The 20,816-nt window shown below is 40.0% G+C and overlaps 1 protein-coding gene across 2 annotated transcripts in view; it reads right to left on the bottom strand.

Moving 5' to 3' along the window:
- Positions 1-1,611: 1,611 nt before the first annotated feature.
- LOC117505455 (serine/threonine-protein phosphatase 2B catalytic subunit alpha isoform) overlaps positions 1,612-20,816 on the bottom strand; it is a 122,658-nt gene continuing 103,453 nt past the window's right edge. The window contains exons 10-14 of one of the 2 annotated variants that reach the window (XM_034165110.1): positions 20,266-20,337; positions 14,615-14,699; positions 13,955-14,052; positions 11,651-11,680; positions 1,612-3,433 (exon numbers count right to left, since the gene is read on the bottom strand). In XM_034165110.1, the coding sequence (XP_034021001.1) occupies positions 3,231-3,433; positions 11,651-11,680; positions 13,955-14,052; positions 14,615-14,699; positions 20,266-20,337 (488 nt within the window). In that variant the 3' untranslated portion in view covers positions 1,612-3,230. The remainder of the gene's footprint in view (positions 3,434-11,650; positions 11,681-13,954; positions 14,053-14,614; positions 14,700-20,265; positions 20,338-20,816) is intronic. The other variant, XM_034165111.1, reaches the window with a different exon arrangement.

Raw genomic sequence — 20,816 nt, 5'->3', positions numbered from 1 at the left:
AATGGCTCATATAGTGCTATAAAAACAAATGTTATGGTTATGAATGTAAAGGTTAAATCTGAGCACAACACTGCGTGGAATCACAAAACAAGTAGCTTTCTTTGAGTGTTCTGAGGAAACAAGTGTTAAAACTAAGAGGGTTAGAGATCTGTAACAACTGGCACCTATTGTTTATGGAGAGAGATGGCAGTTATGAGTTTTATTTATTTTTACCAACATTGTTGACTGTGTGCACACCTGTTATCAAAGTGTGTGTAGTATCTTGACCAAGACTTTGTTTCAAGATGAGAACTGATACGAAAGGTCACCTCCAACACTTTAGACAAGTTTGACATATTTGTTTCGATTCAAATTGCAGTCACCACAGGGGACTTTTGGAAACCTGATGCATAGGATATTTTGACAAAAGCCGCGTGTATCAAGGTGTAACTTGGAAAATAAAGTCACGAGTAAGACTTAATTTAGGTTTGACACTGATTGCGCTTAAACTGTAACTGGGGCCACCATGGGGCAAGCTTCTGAAACTTTGTGTGCATATCTTGATAAAGACTTTGTATATTAAAGTCACATTCCATACATTTGGTCACCTCACTCACATTTCAGACAAGTTTGGCATTGGCCATGTTTTGATTCCAACTGTGACATTTTGAACCAAGTTTCACCTTGATATACAAAGTCTTTGCCAAGATATCACAAAGTTTCAGAAACCTGGTGGGAGCAATTCTAACTTAAACAAGAGCGCTCCGAGAACCCAATAAAACCCTGCTGGAAAATTCTGCTTTGGTACAAGTGCTTGCTACATTCTGATAACATTTCAAGGAATTGTTCAGAGTTTCTCAAAATTCCTCCTAAAAGTATGGCAGAAGTTGATTGCAGAATGCAGGTACCAACTCATGAAACTGGCAGTGTCTTGGTTTGTTAATCAAGGGCCATAACTGCCAAAATGCATCAACCTTGTACAATATCTCAATATGCATGTTAACCTATAACAAGGATTTGTAATAGGTTACATGAAAGTCCTACTAAAAATGTGAGCGGAGTTGACTTCAGAATGCCGGCACCGGCTCATGAAACTGATAGAGTCTAGCTTTGTTAATCAAGGGCGATAACTCTGGAAAAATAAGACTAGCTGGAACGATATGAAAATATGCATATTATCAACCAATAACAAGGACTTGTACCAAGTTTCACAAAATTCATCCTAAAAGTGTGGGAGGAGTTGATTTCAGAAAGCTTATACAATTTTGGGAAGGATGAATGGCCAGACAGACAGAAATCACTACATGTCCCCCTTTGGGCCTTCGGCCAGTGGGGGATAACAATACCTAAAATTAACTTGTCTCGTCTTGTGGTCCACATTTTGCATTGACCTTGACACAATAAGTTTGTCAATTGCCCACTCATATTCAATAAAAACTCTTGACAGACAGACAGACAGACAGACACACACACACACACACACGGAGAGAGCGAGAGACCCGTCCAGTTTGGAATTTTATGTGGTAGTTTTTCTTTTCATGGGAACAGGCTATCACACAGCGCCACCGTAAATGTCCATTCACATGCAATGCAAAAAATAACTAAATAAATAAAAATGCCTGAAGGATTATGTGCATAATATATTGAATTTTATTTTAGATGGTTGCATATTCATTGGCAGAGGACTGTGGAACAGACTGAGTCAAACATATGCACACGAGAAGCAGGTTCATTTCAAGTTGAAATTCATGCACATTTTTATTGAACAATTATATAAAATACTTTTTCATAGCTGCAAGTGCATGCCTCATCTGCCAACAGTTTTGAAGTTAAATTACAAAAGCAAGGCTTCATGTCGTGTAGTGAATTACTTGGGCACTTAAGCAGTTCTTTAAAAAAAAAAAAAAAAAAAAAAAAAAAAAAAAGGAAAAAGACTATTTTTTGTTTCATCTTAAAGTATTGAGCAGTATCAAACCTATAACTGATATACAAAGCAGAGTTCCAAATAATAACAGTAATAATAATCAAATTACACTTTGTGGCACATTTACAAAACAGAACCAAACCAATTTACTTGTTATATGACACAAACAGCTAATCATGCATTTTTTTTTTCCACATCACCTCACAAGAATTGTCCAACATGCTTAACTAGACTGTGCACTTACAAGCGCAGGTTAAAAATATGATTTTTCTCGTCCATTTTGCACAATTAAATGCTTCAATTACAAAAGAAGTTGAAGGCATAGAGCATCATGGTGTTATCTGAAAGTATGCAGGTATACGGTTCCAGTATATGTTCACTAAAGCGCAATATATTTCAAAATGGGCTTCCGCAGCCAAGGTATTGGGATTTTCTATTTCATTAGAATTTTATAAAACATGCATAGGCAGACACTTTTGTTTGTCATTTTTTTCCTTATACAATATAGGTTTTTGATTTTTAATTTGTTCGCAATACTTAAAAAGGGAAAAAAAAACAAAACAAAACAAAACAAAAAAACATGCAGTTCCAGCAAACCACAAGAAGCCTATCCTCCCACCCTCCCTCCCCAAAATTGCAAATGATCAGTAAATGTAAATTCCAGTTATGAAACTCAAGAAAATAGGTATTTCTTACTGAACTATTGAGCCATTATACAGAAAAATCAGGTCAAAGCACACACCAAAAGAACCTGAGGTAAGCATAATATGTACAAAAACCATAAAACGTTTCCATTATTTGGCATTTTAACAACATTGCAACATTCTTTTTAAGACTGCCTAATTAATTTCAGAGCTATTTTATAAGAGTAGCAAAACAAAACAAAAAGTCATTAATAAATAGTCCTTATTTAGTTTGTACACCCTTATATGTTAAAAACATTATCTCATGTTCTGTCCTTTTTAGTGCTGTATTTTTGTAAACGTACAATAGTAAGAAGTTACACAACTTTTCATCTCTGTGTAAATGAACAAGGGTCTGTCAAAAACAAACAAACAAAAAAGAATAAAATGAATCACCTTTAAGATCTTTCTCCGACATACTGCCATGTGGTGTAAAACCAAGCGCAACAAAGGCCTGACTGTTCAGAAATGTGAACCAGCAATAACTTAGCAGATTTGACTAGAAACTAGTATTTGAAGGCATACCCAAAGACTTCCACTCCCATCACCCTTTACCCCTTTTCCGCAGCGGTAGCGGCAGCGGGCTGTGATGAGGCTGAGGGTGGGGCAGCCTCCACGGCCGACACGGTGCCAGCTGCCGGCCTTCACTGGATGTTGCTGCCACCGCTGGTGCTTCCCTTGCCGTCGGTGCCGTTGGTCTCTGAGGACAGGACCTTGTTCAGGGAGTTGAGGCTGGCATCGTAGGGCAGAGCATCTCGCCGTGGCGGCATCCTCTCGTTGATGCGATCCAGGCCCTTAGCTTCCTCGAAGCTGGTGATCTTGTGCTGAGGCGAGAAGCCCTTGATGGCTATTGAGACGCAAAGAAAAGAAAATAGGGAGAAAAGGAGGAAATCAGGAGGATTTGAGGGGGAAGAGACTACAAAACAAATGCTGGCGTTAATCCACAAATTAATACATTTGTAGCATTTTGTGATTAATCTATATTCATGGGATAGAAGCGGAATCTGACAAACCATAAACAAACTTGTGATTGTTTATTTTAAAATAACTTCATGCATTCATCCTGTGAAGCGTTTCCTTGAATTAATCATATACTGTGTGTGTATATATGCGCACACACACACACACACACACACACACACACACACACACACACACACACACACACACACACACACACACACACACACACACACACACACAGCATCCAGAAATTATTCACAGCGCTTCACTTTTTCCACATTTTGTTATGTCGCAGCCTTATTCAAAATGGAGTACGTTACTTTTTTCCTCAGAACTCTCCGCACAAAAACCCATACTGATGATGTGATTTGGGATTTCTGCAAATTTATTAAAAGAAGAAATCACATGTACATAAGTATTCAAAGTCTTTGCCATGAAGCTCAAAATTGAGCTCAGGTGAATCCTGTTTCCACTGAACATCCTTTAAATGTTTCTACAGCTTAACCGGAGTCCACCTGGGTTAAATTCAGTTGATTGGACATGATTTGGAAAGACACACACACCTGTCTACATATAAGGTGCCACAGTTGACATTGTATGTCAGAGCACAAACCAAGCATGAAGTCAAAGGAATTATATGCAGACCTCAGAAACAGGATTGTCTCAAGACAGGGTACAGAAACATTTCTGCTCCTTTGAAGGTCCCAATGAGCACAGTGGCCGCCATCATCTGTAAATGGAAGAAGTTCGGATCCACCAGGACTCTTCCTGGAGCTGGCCGCCTGTCTAAACTGAGTGATCGGGCCTTAGTCAAGGAGGTGACCAAGAACCCGAAGGTCACTCTGTCAGAGCTCCAGCATTCCTCTGTGGAGAGAGGAAAATCTTCCAGAAGGACAACTATCTCCGCAGCAATCCAGCCATCAGGCCTGTATGGTAGAGTGGCCAGACAGGAGCCACTTTTTAGTAAAAGGCACATGGCAGCCCACCTGGAGTTTGCCAAAAGGCACCTGAAGGACTCCCAGACCATGAGAAACAAAATTTGTTGGTCTAATAAGACAAAGATTGAACTTTTTGGAGGAAATCAGGCATCAACCCTACAGTGAAGCATGGTGGTGGCAGCATCATGCTGTGGGGATGTTTTTCAGCAGCAGGAACTGGGAGACTAGTCAGGATTGAGGGAAAGATGAATGCAGCAATGTGTAGAGACATCCTGGATGAAAACCTGTTCCAGAGTGCTCCTGACCTCATACTGGGGCAACGGTTCATCTTTCAGCAGGACAATGACCCTAAGCATACATCTAAGATATTAAAGGAGTGGCTTCAGGACAACTCTGTGAATGTCCTTGAGTGGCCCAACCAGAGTCCAGACCTGAATATGATTGAACATATTTGGAGAGAAAATGGCTGTGCACGGACACCCCCGTCCAACCTGATGGAGCTTGAGAGCTGCTGCCAAGAGTAATGGGCAAAAATGCCCAAAGACAGGTGCACCAAGTTTGTCACATCATATCCAAGAAGACTTGAGGCTGTAATTGCTGCCAAATGTGCATCAACAAAGTACTGAGTGTGAATACGTATGTACATGAGATTTCTTAGTTTTGAATTTTTAATAAATTTGCATAAACAATTCATGTTGTCATGTGGAGCAGAATTTTGAGTGAAAAAATGAATTTATTTTGGAATAAGGCTGTAACAACAAAATGTGGAAAAAGTGAAGGGCTGTGAATACTTTCTGGATACACTGTGTGCGTGTGTATGTATACATACATACATACATACCCTATGTATAATATTTCAATATCCGATTTGTATGTGTAATACCTTAAAAGTGTCAAAAATGATCTAAAAGTACACAGACCTTGTTTTATGAGATGACAGCACATCAGACTTAAAAGCTATCGTGTCCATATAATGTATTCACTCCCTCTGCCTTACAAGTTTTTACAGTTTTATTACATCAAATCTAAATTTTAAATGTCAAGATTCAATAGAACGTTGAAAATACTTTGACATTCTACTGAAAACTCTGATGCCATCATCAAAGCAAATCTCCACAACATAATGTAAATTCAAATTAAAAAATATTTATTTGAAAGTAATGGATTGCACGTGTCCCCTTTAAAAACTACAGTTTACAGCTTTTAGTGGCATCTAGTGGTGAGGCTAAAGATTGCAGTACCTGTCACCAGTCACAATTTTGCATTCCTTCTCGTTTTCAACTCCTTTCGCCACAAGGATCCCAAAAAACAGTGGCCGTGCACTTCGGAAATAAGTGAGGGGAGGCAACAAGACAAAACAAGTCCAAAGGATGTACAAGCTTCAGTGGCTGTGATTGGAGAGACTGTGTAACAACTGTTGCTTCACCAGTCCAAACTTTTAAGGTAGAATAGTAAAGTCGCAGTAAAAAAATTAAAAAATTCCAGAGGCTCACGTTTGGAAGAAGGCCCGTGGTGTACTCTGAAGTCTATGATATGATGAAACCAACAATGTCTGACAAATATATGAACTTTCGATCATGCTGGAGATTCACTTTGAGTTTATCGAGAACAGATGTTTTAATTATTTTATAAACAAGCTTTCCTGTTTTGATATCATAAAACAATAAAAACATGTAAATGCCAGCAAGGGTGAATACTTTTTTAAATAGGCAATGTATATAAATAGACAGACAACAGCATTAATTAATCCTTCTAAACTTATAGCAGGTCCTCCTGGCATCAGGGTCAAGAGGTTTTCACTGTGCCATAATATTCACATCCGAATTAAATGGTATATATATATATATATAAAAAACAAACCTGGGATTTTCTGCGCCAGACTTTAATCATACTTTGCCAAGTTTTACAAACTGCATCCACTTTATAAATGTACTGATTCAATGTGCACATGAATCTGACTTATTTAAAAAAAATACAAATATAAAGGTGATTATCTGAAGGCACAAACTGGAATACCCGAGGACCCTGAACATCAAGATTGCCAAATCACATCACAGAGTAATATGACCAAAAAAAAAAAAAAGGAAGAAGTAAAATGACCAGAAAGACAAAATCATGAGGAGGGGAGGAAGAAATAATAAAAAAAACCCACTGGAGTGGAGCCCACTGAGACATTCACTACCACAAGATAGAACCACTGTGGGACTGAGCTCAGGTACAAAGACACTACAGAGGTACTTGGGGTGGTAACGACTTGTACAGTCTGCTTGAAGCATGCAGCAAGTTTACATGTTATGAGGAGTGGAGGTCACAACACTCGTCAAGAAGACTCCAGATGAACTGGATAAAAACATGATCAAATTAAAATGAACTGAATCATGGATTAATGGTGGTGTCGTTTTAGTCATTTCAATGGGGGGGAGGGGTGTTCTCGATATTCAGGTTGATCTAAAAACTTGACTTAAAAAAAAAAGGTACGAGCATCACTTTGGAGGACAAATTGGGCAGCGTGGCGGGATGGGTGGCGCGGGTGCGTTGCTGCATAGCACAGGTCAGACACAGGTTATTAGCAGCTCAGAGGAAAGAGCACGACACAGCAGGGCCACAGAGGATCCACATGGAGAGAGAAGCAGAGAGGTGTCTCAATAGGACAATGGACGCTCCTCCATGGGGTACAGAGCATTTACGAGGCCGTCCCAGCGTAAATAGCAGCTCACAAACTACTATTTAGCTCGCAGTTGAGGTTGTTCTTGCGCCGGAAAAGAAAAAAAAAACAAAATAAAAAAAAACAAAAAAACAAAAACAAAACAAAAAGACGATTTTGGGCAGAATTCAATTTGTTTTTCAGGAGTTGTGTTTCAATTTTTCCATCATTATTTTCATGCTGTACAACTGCAACAACAATACACAACTGCTTTGGCTGTTTCAAAGGGGATATGTGGTTGTGAGGATTTCATAGCAAAACTTCAGTGTTCTGTCTGAGGGCAGAGCAGGGGGTCATAAGATCATGGAAAGGCTCAGACGTGCCAATCAGCAATGAAGTATCAAAAACCGGACATCTACTAGGGGAGCTACGACCAACTTTTTTAGGTTCCTTAGATGACCCCAAAACACAATCAGGATGTTCCCAAAAATAAAAACTGGCCTCAAGCCAGTTATCCAAGAAGGCGTCCAAGATGCCTGCCAAAATAGGTTTTTTCCACTAAAACACCAATGATTTCTGTCATTATTAAGTCTATTGTTTGTTCCTACTATGTATTTTAATGATAAGGGTCTATTGGCAGCCATTTTGGATGCCTTTTTGAATCTTAAACACACTTATCTTCAACCACTTAGTCCAATTAAGGGTCGCAGGGGGCCGGAGCCTATCCCAGCAGTCACAGAGTGCGAGGTGGGGTACCCCCAGGACAGGACATCAGTCTGTCGGTGGGCCACAAATGGACAAGCAAACATTCACACCCACTCACACACCTAAGGACAATTTTTTAAAGATTCCAATCCACCTATCCCGCATGTCCTCGGATGTGGGAGGAAACCGGAGCACACGGAGGAAACCCACGCAAACACGGGGAGAACATGCAAACTCCACACAGAAAGGCCACAGGTGGGAATTGAACCCATGACCTTCTCGCTGTGAGGCAACAGTGCTAACCATGAAGCCACCGTGCTGCCCTTGAATCTTAAACCCATGAATAAATTTAGTTAAGGCACAAATGAGTTTGCTGTGACCTGCAATGGTCTTCCCATTGAAGCTCTGTGATATTTAAGTTGTTTATATGTTGTGTAAGGGTGTTTTAGTGAAAAAAACCCAAAAACAAACAAACCCTATTTTGGCAGCCATCTTGGATAACTGGCTTGAGGCCACTTTTTATTTTTTGGAATATCCTGGTTGTGTTTTGGGGTCATCTAAGGAACCTAAAATTGTTGGTTTGGTTTAGTCCTGGGGGGTGCAAAGGTAGTGGCCGTAGCTCCCCTAGTAATCCAACCCCTGGGACTGAAGGGCCGTGAAAGATTGCTTTGTTTGCAAGTTAAATTTTGTTGAGTCAGGAATGAATACCAGTGAACGGAGAAGCTGCCCAGCTACAAAAAGCCATCATAAGCTAAAATTTCTGACAAAGTAATGCTAGCAAACTAGCTGTAACTTTTAGTATTCTTAGCGTGAGGATGTCTACGAGGTCTGTCCATAAAGTATCGTACCTTTTTATTTTTTTCAAAAACTATATGGATTTCATTCATATGTTTTTACGTCAGACATGCTTGAACCCTCGTGCGCATGCGTGAGTTTTTCCACGCCTGTCAGTGCCGTCATTCGCCTGTGAGCACGCCTTGTGGAAGGACTGGTCCCGCCCCCTTGTCGGATTTTCATTGTCTGGAAATGGCGGAATGAAAAGGACTTTTTTCCCATCAGAATTTTTTCAGAAGCTGTTAGAGACTGGCACCTGGAAACCATTCGAAAAATTTATCTGGCTTTCAGTGAAAATTTTACGGGCTTCACAGAGAATAAGGATTTTAACTACAGCTTTAAGGACCCCTTTAAGGACGGTCGGTGCGCCACGCTGCAAGCTGCAATGACGCAGCACAAACCACTGGATCATTTCTAAGCTGATGGCTCTGTGGATATGAGACCGTTGTGTGCTCTTTCTCTGGTTATCACAAGACCTGGACATCAGCCATTTTCCAGCAGATTTCACTTTTAACAAGAGATTTTGTCATGGAAAGCCGTGCGGAGGCTTCACGCGTCACGACCGATTCGCTGATGAAGCGAGACAAAGGAACACCTCCGTTTCGGAGTGTTACAGGACAAGTTGGGACATGTCCAGCTCTCCACAAGTTCTTTTATACTCACTCGACTGGTAAGCACTGAAAGCCGAGTACTCACTCGACTGGTAAGCACTGAAAGCCGAGATAGACATGTCCAAACTTGTCTTTTAACACTCCGAAACGGAGGTGTTCCTTTGTCTCACTTCATCAGCGAATCAGTCGTGACGCGAAGCCTCCACGCGGCTTTCCATGACAAAATCTCTTGTTAAAAGTGAAATCTGCCGGAAAATGGCTGATGTCCAGGTCTTGTGATAACCAGAGAAAGAGCACACGACGGTCTCGTATCCACAGAGCCATCAGCTTAGAAATGATCCAGTGGTTTGTGCCACGTCGTCGCAGCTCGCAGCGCACCGACCGTCCTTAAAGGGGTCCTTAAAGCTGTAGTTAAAGTCCTTATTCTCTGTGAAGCCCGCAAAATTTTCACTGAAAGCCAGATAAATTTTTCGAATGGTTTCTAGGTGCCAGTCTCTAACAGCTTCTGAAAAAATTCTGATGGAAAAAAAGTCCTTTTCATTCCGCCATTTCCAGACAATGAAAATGCGACGAGGGGGCGGGCCCACTCCTTCCACAAGGCGTGCTCACAGGCGAATGATGTCACCAACAGGCGTGGAAAAACTCACGCATGCGCACGAGGGTTCAAGCATATCTGACGTAAAAACATATGAATGAAATCCATATAGTTTTTAAAAAAAAAAATAAAAAGGACCGTTAATTTATGGACAGACCACGTATATTTTTTCAGAATATACCGATTTATATTAATCCTGTGTCAGATTTAAGGATCATTGATACTTCATCTATCTGTGCATTTCAAAAAGTGTAACTGGCACTGCTCACATACTTCCATAGAACTTTTAGGTTGTCATGGATGTTTAGGAAAACATCCACTAGAGGGCACTGCAGTGCATGTTAAAGGTTTCAGATAACATCAAACAAAGCAACAGTCCAAGAATCAATGTTTCTACTGGAAAAGAGACAAAAGCGTAGGCAGCGGTGTAGACCACTAAATACTTCACAAGATTATCTATGTAAAGCTCAAATAACAGTCTTCACTAAGTCTTTTTGACTAGGCGACACTTGCTCCATAATTTGTGGTGGTACTGCTCAGGCTCATTTGTACCTGTGAGCTTTCAAAAAATGGACAAAAAAATATGTATGAAATTAATGCAGAGTGGGCAAAAGACTCAGAAGATAAATGAGCCTTTAGAAGTTAGCTTAGGTCGGTTTATTTATCAATGATGTTGAGTTGCAAGGCTCTCTCTCGTCTGAACACGCTGAATCTTGAGTGGAAGTTTATGTACAGTAAAGGTTCCCCTAGTGGGTAAATAGTCCTTGTAGCATGATGAATGATATCAGCAACAATAACGTTACTAATACTTGTGATTTGGGGGAAAAATGTGTTTCTAACTACACTATGCAACTGGATGTTTCAGATTTGTAAGACAGGCAGCCTACCCTGCTCACTCCCTGTTCAACAAATTTGCGAAGCAATCGTCAAAGCTGACTAGAGCACTAGTCTGCTGACTGTTCAATGGTGACTAGCTATTAAAATGAACAGAAATAAAAAACAACAAATAACATCAGCCTCTGAAATTTGTGAGAAATTACTTAAACAGTAAGGTTTATTGCTGCAGCCTGAACAGGACATGCGGGTTGCCAAAACTGAAAATATGATTCATAACAAAAAAGAAGAAATCTACCAAACACTGCACTTCTGGATATAAATAATGTTTGGATGATGGTATGATGATATCCAAATATTACCACCATGAGAACGCATTTCTTTCAGATGATTCTATTTTGTTTAGAACTGTATCAACAGTGATACTTTGCAAAACGGCAATATCTATTCCAGCTTTCAGCACGATGACAGACATCAACAGAAGAACAAGAACTGGGGGCGGCGTTTGCCTTTAAGATCATCTAAATGGACAAAATTCCACCAGAGGAAGCTCTTAAAAAAATACAATTGTAACATGTATTAAAAGCATATTTTTTTGTTTTGATGTATCTGTTAAATCTAACCTTCCCGTTTCAGTGATACATAACGTTTGCTTTGCGTTCATATAAAAAAAAAAATCACAGCGTGAGCCGCGATTATGAATGTGTGCTAGGAAATCCACTCCCCTTTAAAACATGTATTCATGACAGGATTTCTGTACTTACGGAATGTATTTTTTGTTTTTGTTTTTTCTCTGTGTTAATACTGCTGTATGCCACAATTTGTTAGCCCAAACACCCACACAGTCTATTCAAGCACCAGTGAGATGGATGGAAACCCAGAGGAGCTCTCTGTCTATTGCTGTGAAAGCAACAGAAGAGGAGCAGCCAGACCCATTTACCTTCGTCAGCCTCAATAGCTTCAATAGTAGCTGAAGAGAAGAAGAGGGGGGTTGCAAAACGAATGAGAGAAGTGAGCACACAAGTTCATTTGGTCCCAGGAACAAGTCAATGAGCAGCAAAGACAGCCAATGCCGACAACAAAGGTTAAACTAATATCAACATTTTGTGACAAAGGACACATGGATGTTAGCAAACAGGGACGGGGGGAGTTCCACATCTGTAAAGGAAACACATTCGGCAGTGACCCTTATGGAAAGAACTTTCAGCTAGTCTTGGACAAATAGTGATCGGAAAGTGGACAGTGGTGCAAGAAAACAGACTGATGGTGAATACAAATGTTACACAAACAAATCTACATGGAAAAAGTGTTTGGAAACAAGACAGATGCTCAGTGTCGGATTTAACGCCACGTTTTAATCGCAGGTTTTAAGGTTTTAAGTGAAACTGACGGAGTTTAAATTTCTGCGATAATTCACAACTTCATTTTTTTTTATATATATTTACAGGGTACACTCACAGACAGTTGTGCAAATTATGTTTACACACCACAGACGCGAGTGAAATGGTAACGATAATACCGCGACGCAATCCCCAGGATACCCTCTGACACAAAGACAGGAAAACAGAATGGAATTGTGTGCACCGTACACAAATTTGCACTTGGTATATACTTTAATGCTTTTACAGCTACAGTAAGGTCCACATATATGAGGACACTGGACGAGGTTTTTATTATTTTCAGTGATGCAAGGTTTTCTGGAATTACCAGATTTTGGAATGTGGCACGCGCCACTACTAACACCAAATGCTAAAGCTGAAATGGTGCATTTGTCGACTGACAGAGGGAATTAAAGAAAATAACAGTCACAGTGGCCGTCGTTAATGGTTTACACTATCACCAGAATGCGACAATAATCAATCGCTAGCTGCAACACTCATGTGTCACAGCGTATGCTAACATCAAGAGCAGTTAGCATCATACAACAGTTTGAGAAATATTAATATGGCTGTTCGTTTGTTATCCTACTCCTCCCTCGTCTTTTGCCGATTTCAGCTATACTTGGTTTGTAAATGAAGGCCGACTCCAAAGCTGCTGTAAAAACAAAAAATACATTTTGGCAAAGGTCAAAGAATTTGATTTTCAACCTGATCTGAACCAAATTTGACAAATTCCACAATTGCCCTGGCAAGACCAAAGATCAACCATTTTGGTGAAGGTCAAAGTCATTGGGGTCAATTTCCATAGAGCTTACGTACTTCTGTAGAGTTTCTCGTCTTCATACACACATGTACCTAACTAACCTAAAGTCTGGAAAAAGTCGGCCATTTCTGTTAGGAACCTTAAGGCAACTTGACACTTGCACAAATTTGATCTCCGCACTGCTGCGCTATTCGTTGTGCCAATGTCTCGCTGGATGCCATGCAATATAAAGTAATCATTTCGTAGCCGATGATGCATTTCCTCTCAGAACCTGGCTGATGAAACCATTCTGTCATCACTCACAGAATCACAGACACATTATCTACAGCTGCAGGTTGTCTCGTGCGCATCATGCGGTGGAGAACGCATTTGGAATGTTGTCTCAAAGGTAATTATTTATTATATATATTGTAATGGATTGGTAAAACAGTTGTATTTTCATTCCTTTTCATGAGTTAGATAATGTATCTGTAAAGTTATGTTTATTATAGATGTAACATCTCGTCATAACTGTTCAGATGGCCTACTTGCAATAATGCACACTGACACAGTGTTTTCCAATAGGTTGCGCAATGTTCATGGCTCGTTCACCCAAGTGGCACGAAATTACTGCGTGCCAAAAAATTTCGAACATTTTAAATTTTTACATTTTACAGGTTTACAGTGCGGGGATCGAACTCATGCAAGTGTCAAGGTGCTTTATCTCCCTCACAATTCATTCACAAGTTACTATCCATTCTACATATTATATGGACTGAAAAACCAAAGAAAATAATGGTGGTAAAATCTGAGAAGAAACCAGTGAAATGGAGGAAGGAAGGGGAGGATTGACGAAGGTGAAACAAATAGTGGGAAAGAAAACTGATAATGTACTTGATAATGTTCAGGAAGAAAGTGCCATTAGATGGGGAAACTTTAGAATGATTTAGCCAAACTACTACACCGAGTGTCTACCCAGTATTTCACATGTTCCTCTGCGGTGACACTAATACTGAACAAAAGCTGAACACTTAGAATATAGTGGGACTGCAGTGAGTGAAAATCCATTTGGGGGGGGGGGGGTTGTAGCTGGCGATTTTGAGCTATATGGTGACAGTCTTACCATTCTGTAGCTTTTCTTTACCACCAGACAGCACGCCGCTTGGTAGCATGCCCGTTGGGGTCAGTCCCTTCAGCGTCAGCACACTCTCACTCTCCTCTCTGAAACACAAGTTAGTGTTGGACACAATGTGGAGAAATAACACCAACAAAACAAAAACTGAATGAATTTAAACCATTAGCAGGAAAAATGTTTTCTGTGAATTAATGGAATTCCAGATGTGGAACCTGGACATTATTACTCCAATACTGCCAATTCAATGACTGACAAACCCCTAAAAAGTTAGCAGAAGTGGTCATATATTAGCAACTGGTGTTAGCATATGTGGTCATACAAAGAGTGGTTATTTCTAGCCATAGTTAGCATTATCGTTTGTACGTTTGCATTAATAGATAGCATTTGTGGTCATGCAAACTGTGGTTATTCGCTGCAGTTAGCATCACTAGGTATGCTAATGCTATCCACTAATGCTAGGCCACCTATGCTAATACTAACAGTGATTTACGTTTAAGAAAAACAATACAAGAAGTCATCAAATGCATTACGCCAATGTAACTGTCTGGTATGAACAGCGGTACACTCTGCATCCAGAAATCTGCGACGTTGCGGACATTTTTCCCATCACTGAGAATATAAGAAAACATGGCCTTTCTGTTTTCCCACCTGAGCACAGAGAATACCCTCGCCATCTTGCCAATGGCACGGATCTTGTTCCGGATGACTTCCTTACGGGCAGAAGCTGTGGCACCTGAAACAGATCACAGAGCAAAATCACACAACGTGAAATTTGCGACAATACTCAAGCGTGCTAACCCATACCCTGTATGAGTTTGGTGTGTTTAGCGGGGGTTTTAAAATGCTCTTTTTATAAGTATGATAAAAGACGAGGATATTTTGTAGTAAAAATAAACTCAATAATACAACACTGTTATTAAGACTTGCACTTCAGATCAAACATGGTTTGAATCCAGACACGCACCACAGCAACTGTGCAGAGTATTTGTCAGCATTCGGGGGAAAGGGCTCATGCTGCCTGCATATCTATGTTAAACCCCATTTTTCTTCACCTGCTGCTTCCCTTACCTCCTTTGTCACATATTTCACATCATGTTTACAATTATGAAGGTTTTCCAGAAAATTACCAGATATGGTGCACAACATCAAATCAATTTTATTTATATAGCGCCAAATCACAACAAACAGTTGCCCCAAGGCGCTTTATATTGTAAGGCAAGGCCATACAATAATTACGGAAAAACCCAACGGTCAAAACGACCCCCTGTGAGCAAGCACTTGGCGACAGTGGGAAGGAAAAACTCCCTTTTAACAGGAAGAAACCTCCAGCAGAACCAGACTCAGGGAGGGGCAGTCTTCTGCTGGGACTGGTTGGGGCTGAGGGAGAGAACCAAGAAAAAGACATGCTGTGGAGGGGAGCAGAGATCAATCACTAATGCTTAAATGCAGAATGGTGCATACAGAGCAAAAAGAGAAAGAAACACTCAGTGCATCATGGGAACCCCCCAGCAGTCTAAGTCTATAGCAGCATAACTAAGGGATGGTTCAGGGTCACCTGATCCAGCCCTAACTATAAGCTTTAGCAAAAAGGAAAGTTTTAAGCCTAATCTTAAAAGTAGAGAGGGTGCCTGTCTCCCTGATCTGAATTGGGAGCTGGTTCCACAGGAGAGGAGCCTGCAAGCTGAAGGCTCTGCCTCCCATTCTACTCTTAAAAACCCTAGGAACTACAAGTAAGCCTGCAGTCAGAGCGAAGCGCTCTATTGGGGTGATATGGTACTAAGAGGTCCCTAAGATAAGATGGGACCTGATTATTCAAAACCTTATAAGTAAGAAGAATAATTTTAAATTCTATTCTAGAATTAACAGGAAGCCAATGAAGAGAGGCCAATATGGGTGAAATATGCTCTCTCTTTCTAGTCCCCATCAGTACTCTAGCTGCAGCATTTTGAATTAACTGAAGGCTTTTCAGGGAACTTTTAGGACAACCTGATAATAATGAATTACAATAGTCCAGCCTAGAGGAAATAAATGCATGAATTAGTTTTTCAGCATCACTCTGAGACAAGACCTTTCTAATTTTAGAGATATCGCGCAAATGCAAAAAAGCAGTCCTACATATTTGCTTAATATGCGCATTGAAGGACATATCCTGATCAAAAATGACTCCAGGATTTCTCACAGTATTACTAGAGGTCAGGGTAATGCCATCCAGAGTAAGGATCTGGTTAGACACCATGTTTCTAAGATTTCTGGGGCCAAGTACAATAGTCAAAAGTGGTCAAAGTGGTTTGACTACTAAATGAGGCTAGCAACACCAGGGCTGCACAATGAATGGCATCAGAATTGTAATCATGATACTGGCCTGTGCAATTGCATTATCATGAAAAGGTGCGATGAAAATAAATAAACCATCTTAAACCACCTTTGCCCACTGCACTGAGTGCTATTGCAAACTTTCCCCCACCTCCATAGGATGCTGTGGACTTTACACATGTTCGGTGAACAATTGTTCATGTCTCAGAGTAAAAAAAAACAAAAAAAAAAACATGCCTATACAACTAGGTATAAACTCATGTTCACACGAAAACATAAACTAAGTTTTCATGGAATTACTATCTATAAGGTGATCGTTGTGTGAACAGTGGCTACAGATGCAAAACTGCAACACCTTGTTGTGTTGTGTTCTGTATTGTAAACCTTTTTGGTTGAATGGCCAAAGCAGTGTGTCACCCCTTTGAGTCTGGTCTGCTTGAGGTTTATTCCTCAAAATCAGAGGGAGTTTTTCTTCACCACTGTCGCCTGTATGCTTGCACAGGGCTTGGTAAGGTTAGACCTTACTTGTATGAAACGCCTTGAGGCAGCTTTGCCGTGATTTGGCGCTAAATAAACGAAATAAATTGAATGCAACACCACTGTGAAAGGGGCCATACTATATAAAGTCAACTTTTATCTACCGTTTATGTTTAAGTGTTGAAGGTTTAATGTTAAATATCTCAAAAGTCTCACAATTCTGTGTGTTTTCAGACAGACAATCTCCACCTGCAGTCATCACTTAGGACTGACAGCTTGTTTTTAGATCTCTGACATGTAACAAAAATACCCCCTAATGTCTCTAATTTTGCCTCTAATTTTGCCTCAGATTACAAAAACTGGGCCTCTGTCCTGAATATTCAAGGACCTGGGCCCGTATCCATGAAGTAGCCTTAGGCTAAAAATAGCTCCCAAGTGATGTTATTCTAAGAAAAATCTTAGAATTCATCGAATTCTTAACATTTCTTAGAATTTTCCCTTGGTAAGCTGAAAGTTGTCCGCAAAGCACCTTAGCCCCGAAGTAACTGGTAAGAGTAGGGAGGATGACTTAAGAATCCTAAGAGTGTCTTAACAGGAAGTAGAGATATTCTCCGTATGTAGGATGACAGTCAGTAACACATTACCGGCTTGATCTACGTAATTATTTTATGTCAATTTACTGTCTTAATGTATTTATAAATTGTTTAGGTTCTTGTTATCCTATACACACTGTGACTATTACCATTATTATTATTGTCGGTCTTACTAATATTGTTATTTTCTTTTATTATTACTTCTATTTTCTCATTTGATTTTTACATGGACCACAATGGAAATAAATGTTTTCAATTTCTTGTGTCATGCATGTATTTTTAACATATTAACAATTACATAATGGACTCACATTGAACGTACTAAAACTTGCGCATGCACGCTTTTAATATGATATTCGGCATGTGAATGAGGTATGTGCAAACATTTTTAAGCTGTGTAACCATTTAATTTTGCTGGGTTTACTCATGAAGTTATCCTCACGATTATACGTCTTAACACAGTTCAGGTTATATGATCGGTTGATTTCACTGTCCATTCATGACTAGGAGGGCGGAGCACGTTTGTTTTTTATTTCTCCCCTCTTTCTGTGACAACTAATCACAGCTCCTAGAGGAATGCATCATACCTAGCAACAGGGTCAACCCCACCTCCTCACAAAGAGAAGTTTCTGTCTCCTCCTTGCTCTGAGTTGCTCTCAGACACCAGCTAGCTGACTCTTAGGCTAAGATTCCTCGCCAGGAAATTTTAGGCTAAGTTAGGAGCTCTTTGAGAGGGCTTTGAGTTGCTTTGTGGATACGGGTCCTGACTGTTTAATCTAAAAAAAAAAAAAAACACACATTTACCACACTGCAATCACAATACTTTCCACAATAATCGCAAATATGACTTTCTTCAAATCGTGCAGCCCAAGTGTCACTTGTGGTTAATCTGGTCAGCCAGCAGCTAGGAATTTCCTTTAATACAACCAGTCAACATGCTTCAAACCTGGAAATCTGGTCATTTCTGTATAATGTTTCAAGATATCATCTTTCATGTTTGTTTGTAGCCAACAGCCTGCTCCAAACATGTCCCTTCAAGTACACATCAACACATGAACCTAATTTTTCCCCTCTTGTATTCTGGTAAAAGTTTTTCCAAGACTCCAAAACAAAACATTGTTTCAAAGACAGTTGTCAGGCCCTGCAGATCCAGCTTGGAAAATAAATATGCAAGTTGATGGAAAAGGAGCAATGGTAATGATGTTTGTATGTACAGAGTAAAGGAAAAACAGGATAGTCTGACATTGTTTTGCACCAAGTCACCCTGCCTGCATTTAAAAACTATTATTTGTGTTTCCGCTTTGTTTTATGTTTGTATCTAACAGGAGCATCCCATTTCTTGTCTTTTACATAAGTTCTCTTGACAAATTTAGGCTCACCTGTAGCCTGATGGTGTGTATCAATGGTGAAGCCTCTTTCATGGAATCAATTTTAATTAAGTTCAACAGAAGAAATCAATGTGTGCATTAGAACTGTGAAGGTACTTTTAAACATTAGTTTACAGACTTCCTTAAATAAAGAGTGCAAGCAGTAGACACAAGCCTAGTTACGGCGACACACACCAGCATAGCTAATGTTTGTACCTTTCATCTGGGGATATATTAGCTGTCCTTCTCATGAAACACCCCCAGAAGAGAAGAGAAGAGAAAGGACAGAGAGATCAGTGGATGGCTGCAGAATGAAAAGAGGCGGGTGGCAAAATGAGAAGCTAGAAAGCACAACAAGATGGAAAGAAAAAGTCTGGAAAACAGAAAAGAGAAATTAGGTGAGGCAACCAAGGTGGCGGCAACATCACAGCATGAGAGAAAAATGGAACAAAGTGCGTAAAATAAAACTGCACAATATGAAAATAACAGACAATGAGTATTAGCATATGTAGAAATGAAGCCTCAAAAAAAAAAAAAAAGGAAATTATGAGGAAAATAAAAAAGTGTAAATGTCAACATGGTGCACTTAGCCACATCTATGAAAGAGTGGAGATGATGACAAAGCTGACAAGAGCAAGAGAGGAGACAAAAGACAGCAAAGAAACACAAACACTGACTCAGCCAGATGTTAATGAACAGCTAATTATTTCTTCGCTATTTGGCCCAAGAAAGGTGTTCGATTTACAGCCTCTGAATTTGAGATCTGTGCTCTTAAACTCAGTGCAAAAAAAAAAAAAAACCATCAATTTTTTTAAAAATGGGGTATACTACTATAACTGGAAACAAAATGTAATGTTCTAATTCTAAGTTCAATTTCAAATTTGAGGAAAAAACAAAAAAACAACAAAAAAAAAAACCCCAAACACCCACCCACCCCTCACTAATTTCACTAACATACCCACATGAGAGCTCAGAATAAATGCGAAATCCATTAATAACTATTCATTCTGGTGTTTTAAGCGCCGCCCTTCCCGTTTATATTTTTGGCTCGTTCTTTAACCAATCACTGAGCACCAAAATTCAACTCCAGGCCGAATGTTCTCACATATTTGGATACGGCTGGAAAACCTGATATTTTATCCCAGAGGGGAAGTGTGCTGATGGGAACTGGTGATGTCACTTCCTGTTTGGAAGTGAAGGGTGGGGCGCACAGAGGAATGAAACAAACCAAAACCCTGTTCGATGATCAAAAGCAGAAATACCAGTGAGTAAGCGGTCACTACAGTGGAAAACCAACAACTCCGTTAAAAAACACTTTAATATGTTTAAAGTACTGTTTGGTGGTTCAGAGCCTTTGCAATGACCCTCTTCTGACACTAAAAACTTGAAGTGACCTGACTTTCATGGCAGTCAAACTGTGTCTACATTATGTTTTTGTTGAGGAATAGAGCAGATGCTGTGGAAAAAGGCTGTGGTATTTCCACAAGTATTGTGCCCCCTCTAGTGGTGCAGATGCAAACTGCAGCAAGATGGCATGTACAGTACTCACCATCCAGATCCTCGTCGGTTGTCAGCTCGTCATTGGAGCAGATGCTCAATACGTTCACGAGCATCTCGGTCACTGTGGGGAATGAGGGTGGGGTGGGGGGAGACGTAAAAACAACAACAACATATAATTAATGGGAAAAACTGTCTTGACTGCAAAAATGTCAGATGACCGTTCACCACGACACCCAACAGAGTCCGGTGACCTTGGAGCATGAGTGGGAATACCTCTCTGTGGATAGATCCAAAATTTATCCAGTGGGTTGTAATATCTGCATGCACTTGAATGATATAACTTTTAATACAAATCAACCAAAGAGGGCTTCAGAACCCGGCCACCATGTTTGGGAGGCGATTTCAACCTAGTTTCATGTTCACAACTCAATTTGTGCGATCGATGAAAAGTTACCCACCAGACGTTTGTCAAAATATGAAGGTGACATCTGCAATATTAATTTAAATGCAAAACTGTAGTTAAATATGTGTTTGGTACAGATTAGGTGCACATATCTGAAGAAGAGTCTGAAGCTGGGCTCAACTTTTGGAATTTTCATC

The sequence above is a fragment of the Thalassophryne amazonica genome, chromosome 23 (genome assembly GCF_902500255.1).
Source record: "Thalassophryne amazonica chromosome 23, fThaAma1.1, whole genome shotgun sequence".
NCBI lineage: Eukaryota > Metazoa > Chordata > Actinopteri > Batrachoidiformes > Batrachoididae > Thalassophryne > Thalassophryne amazonica.
This window is presented reverse-complemented; position numbering and strand designations above follow the sequence as displayed.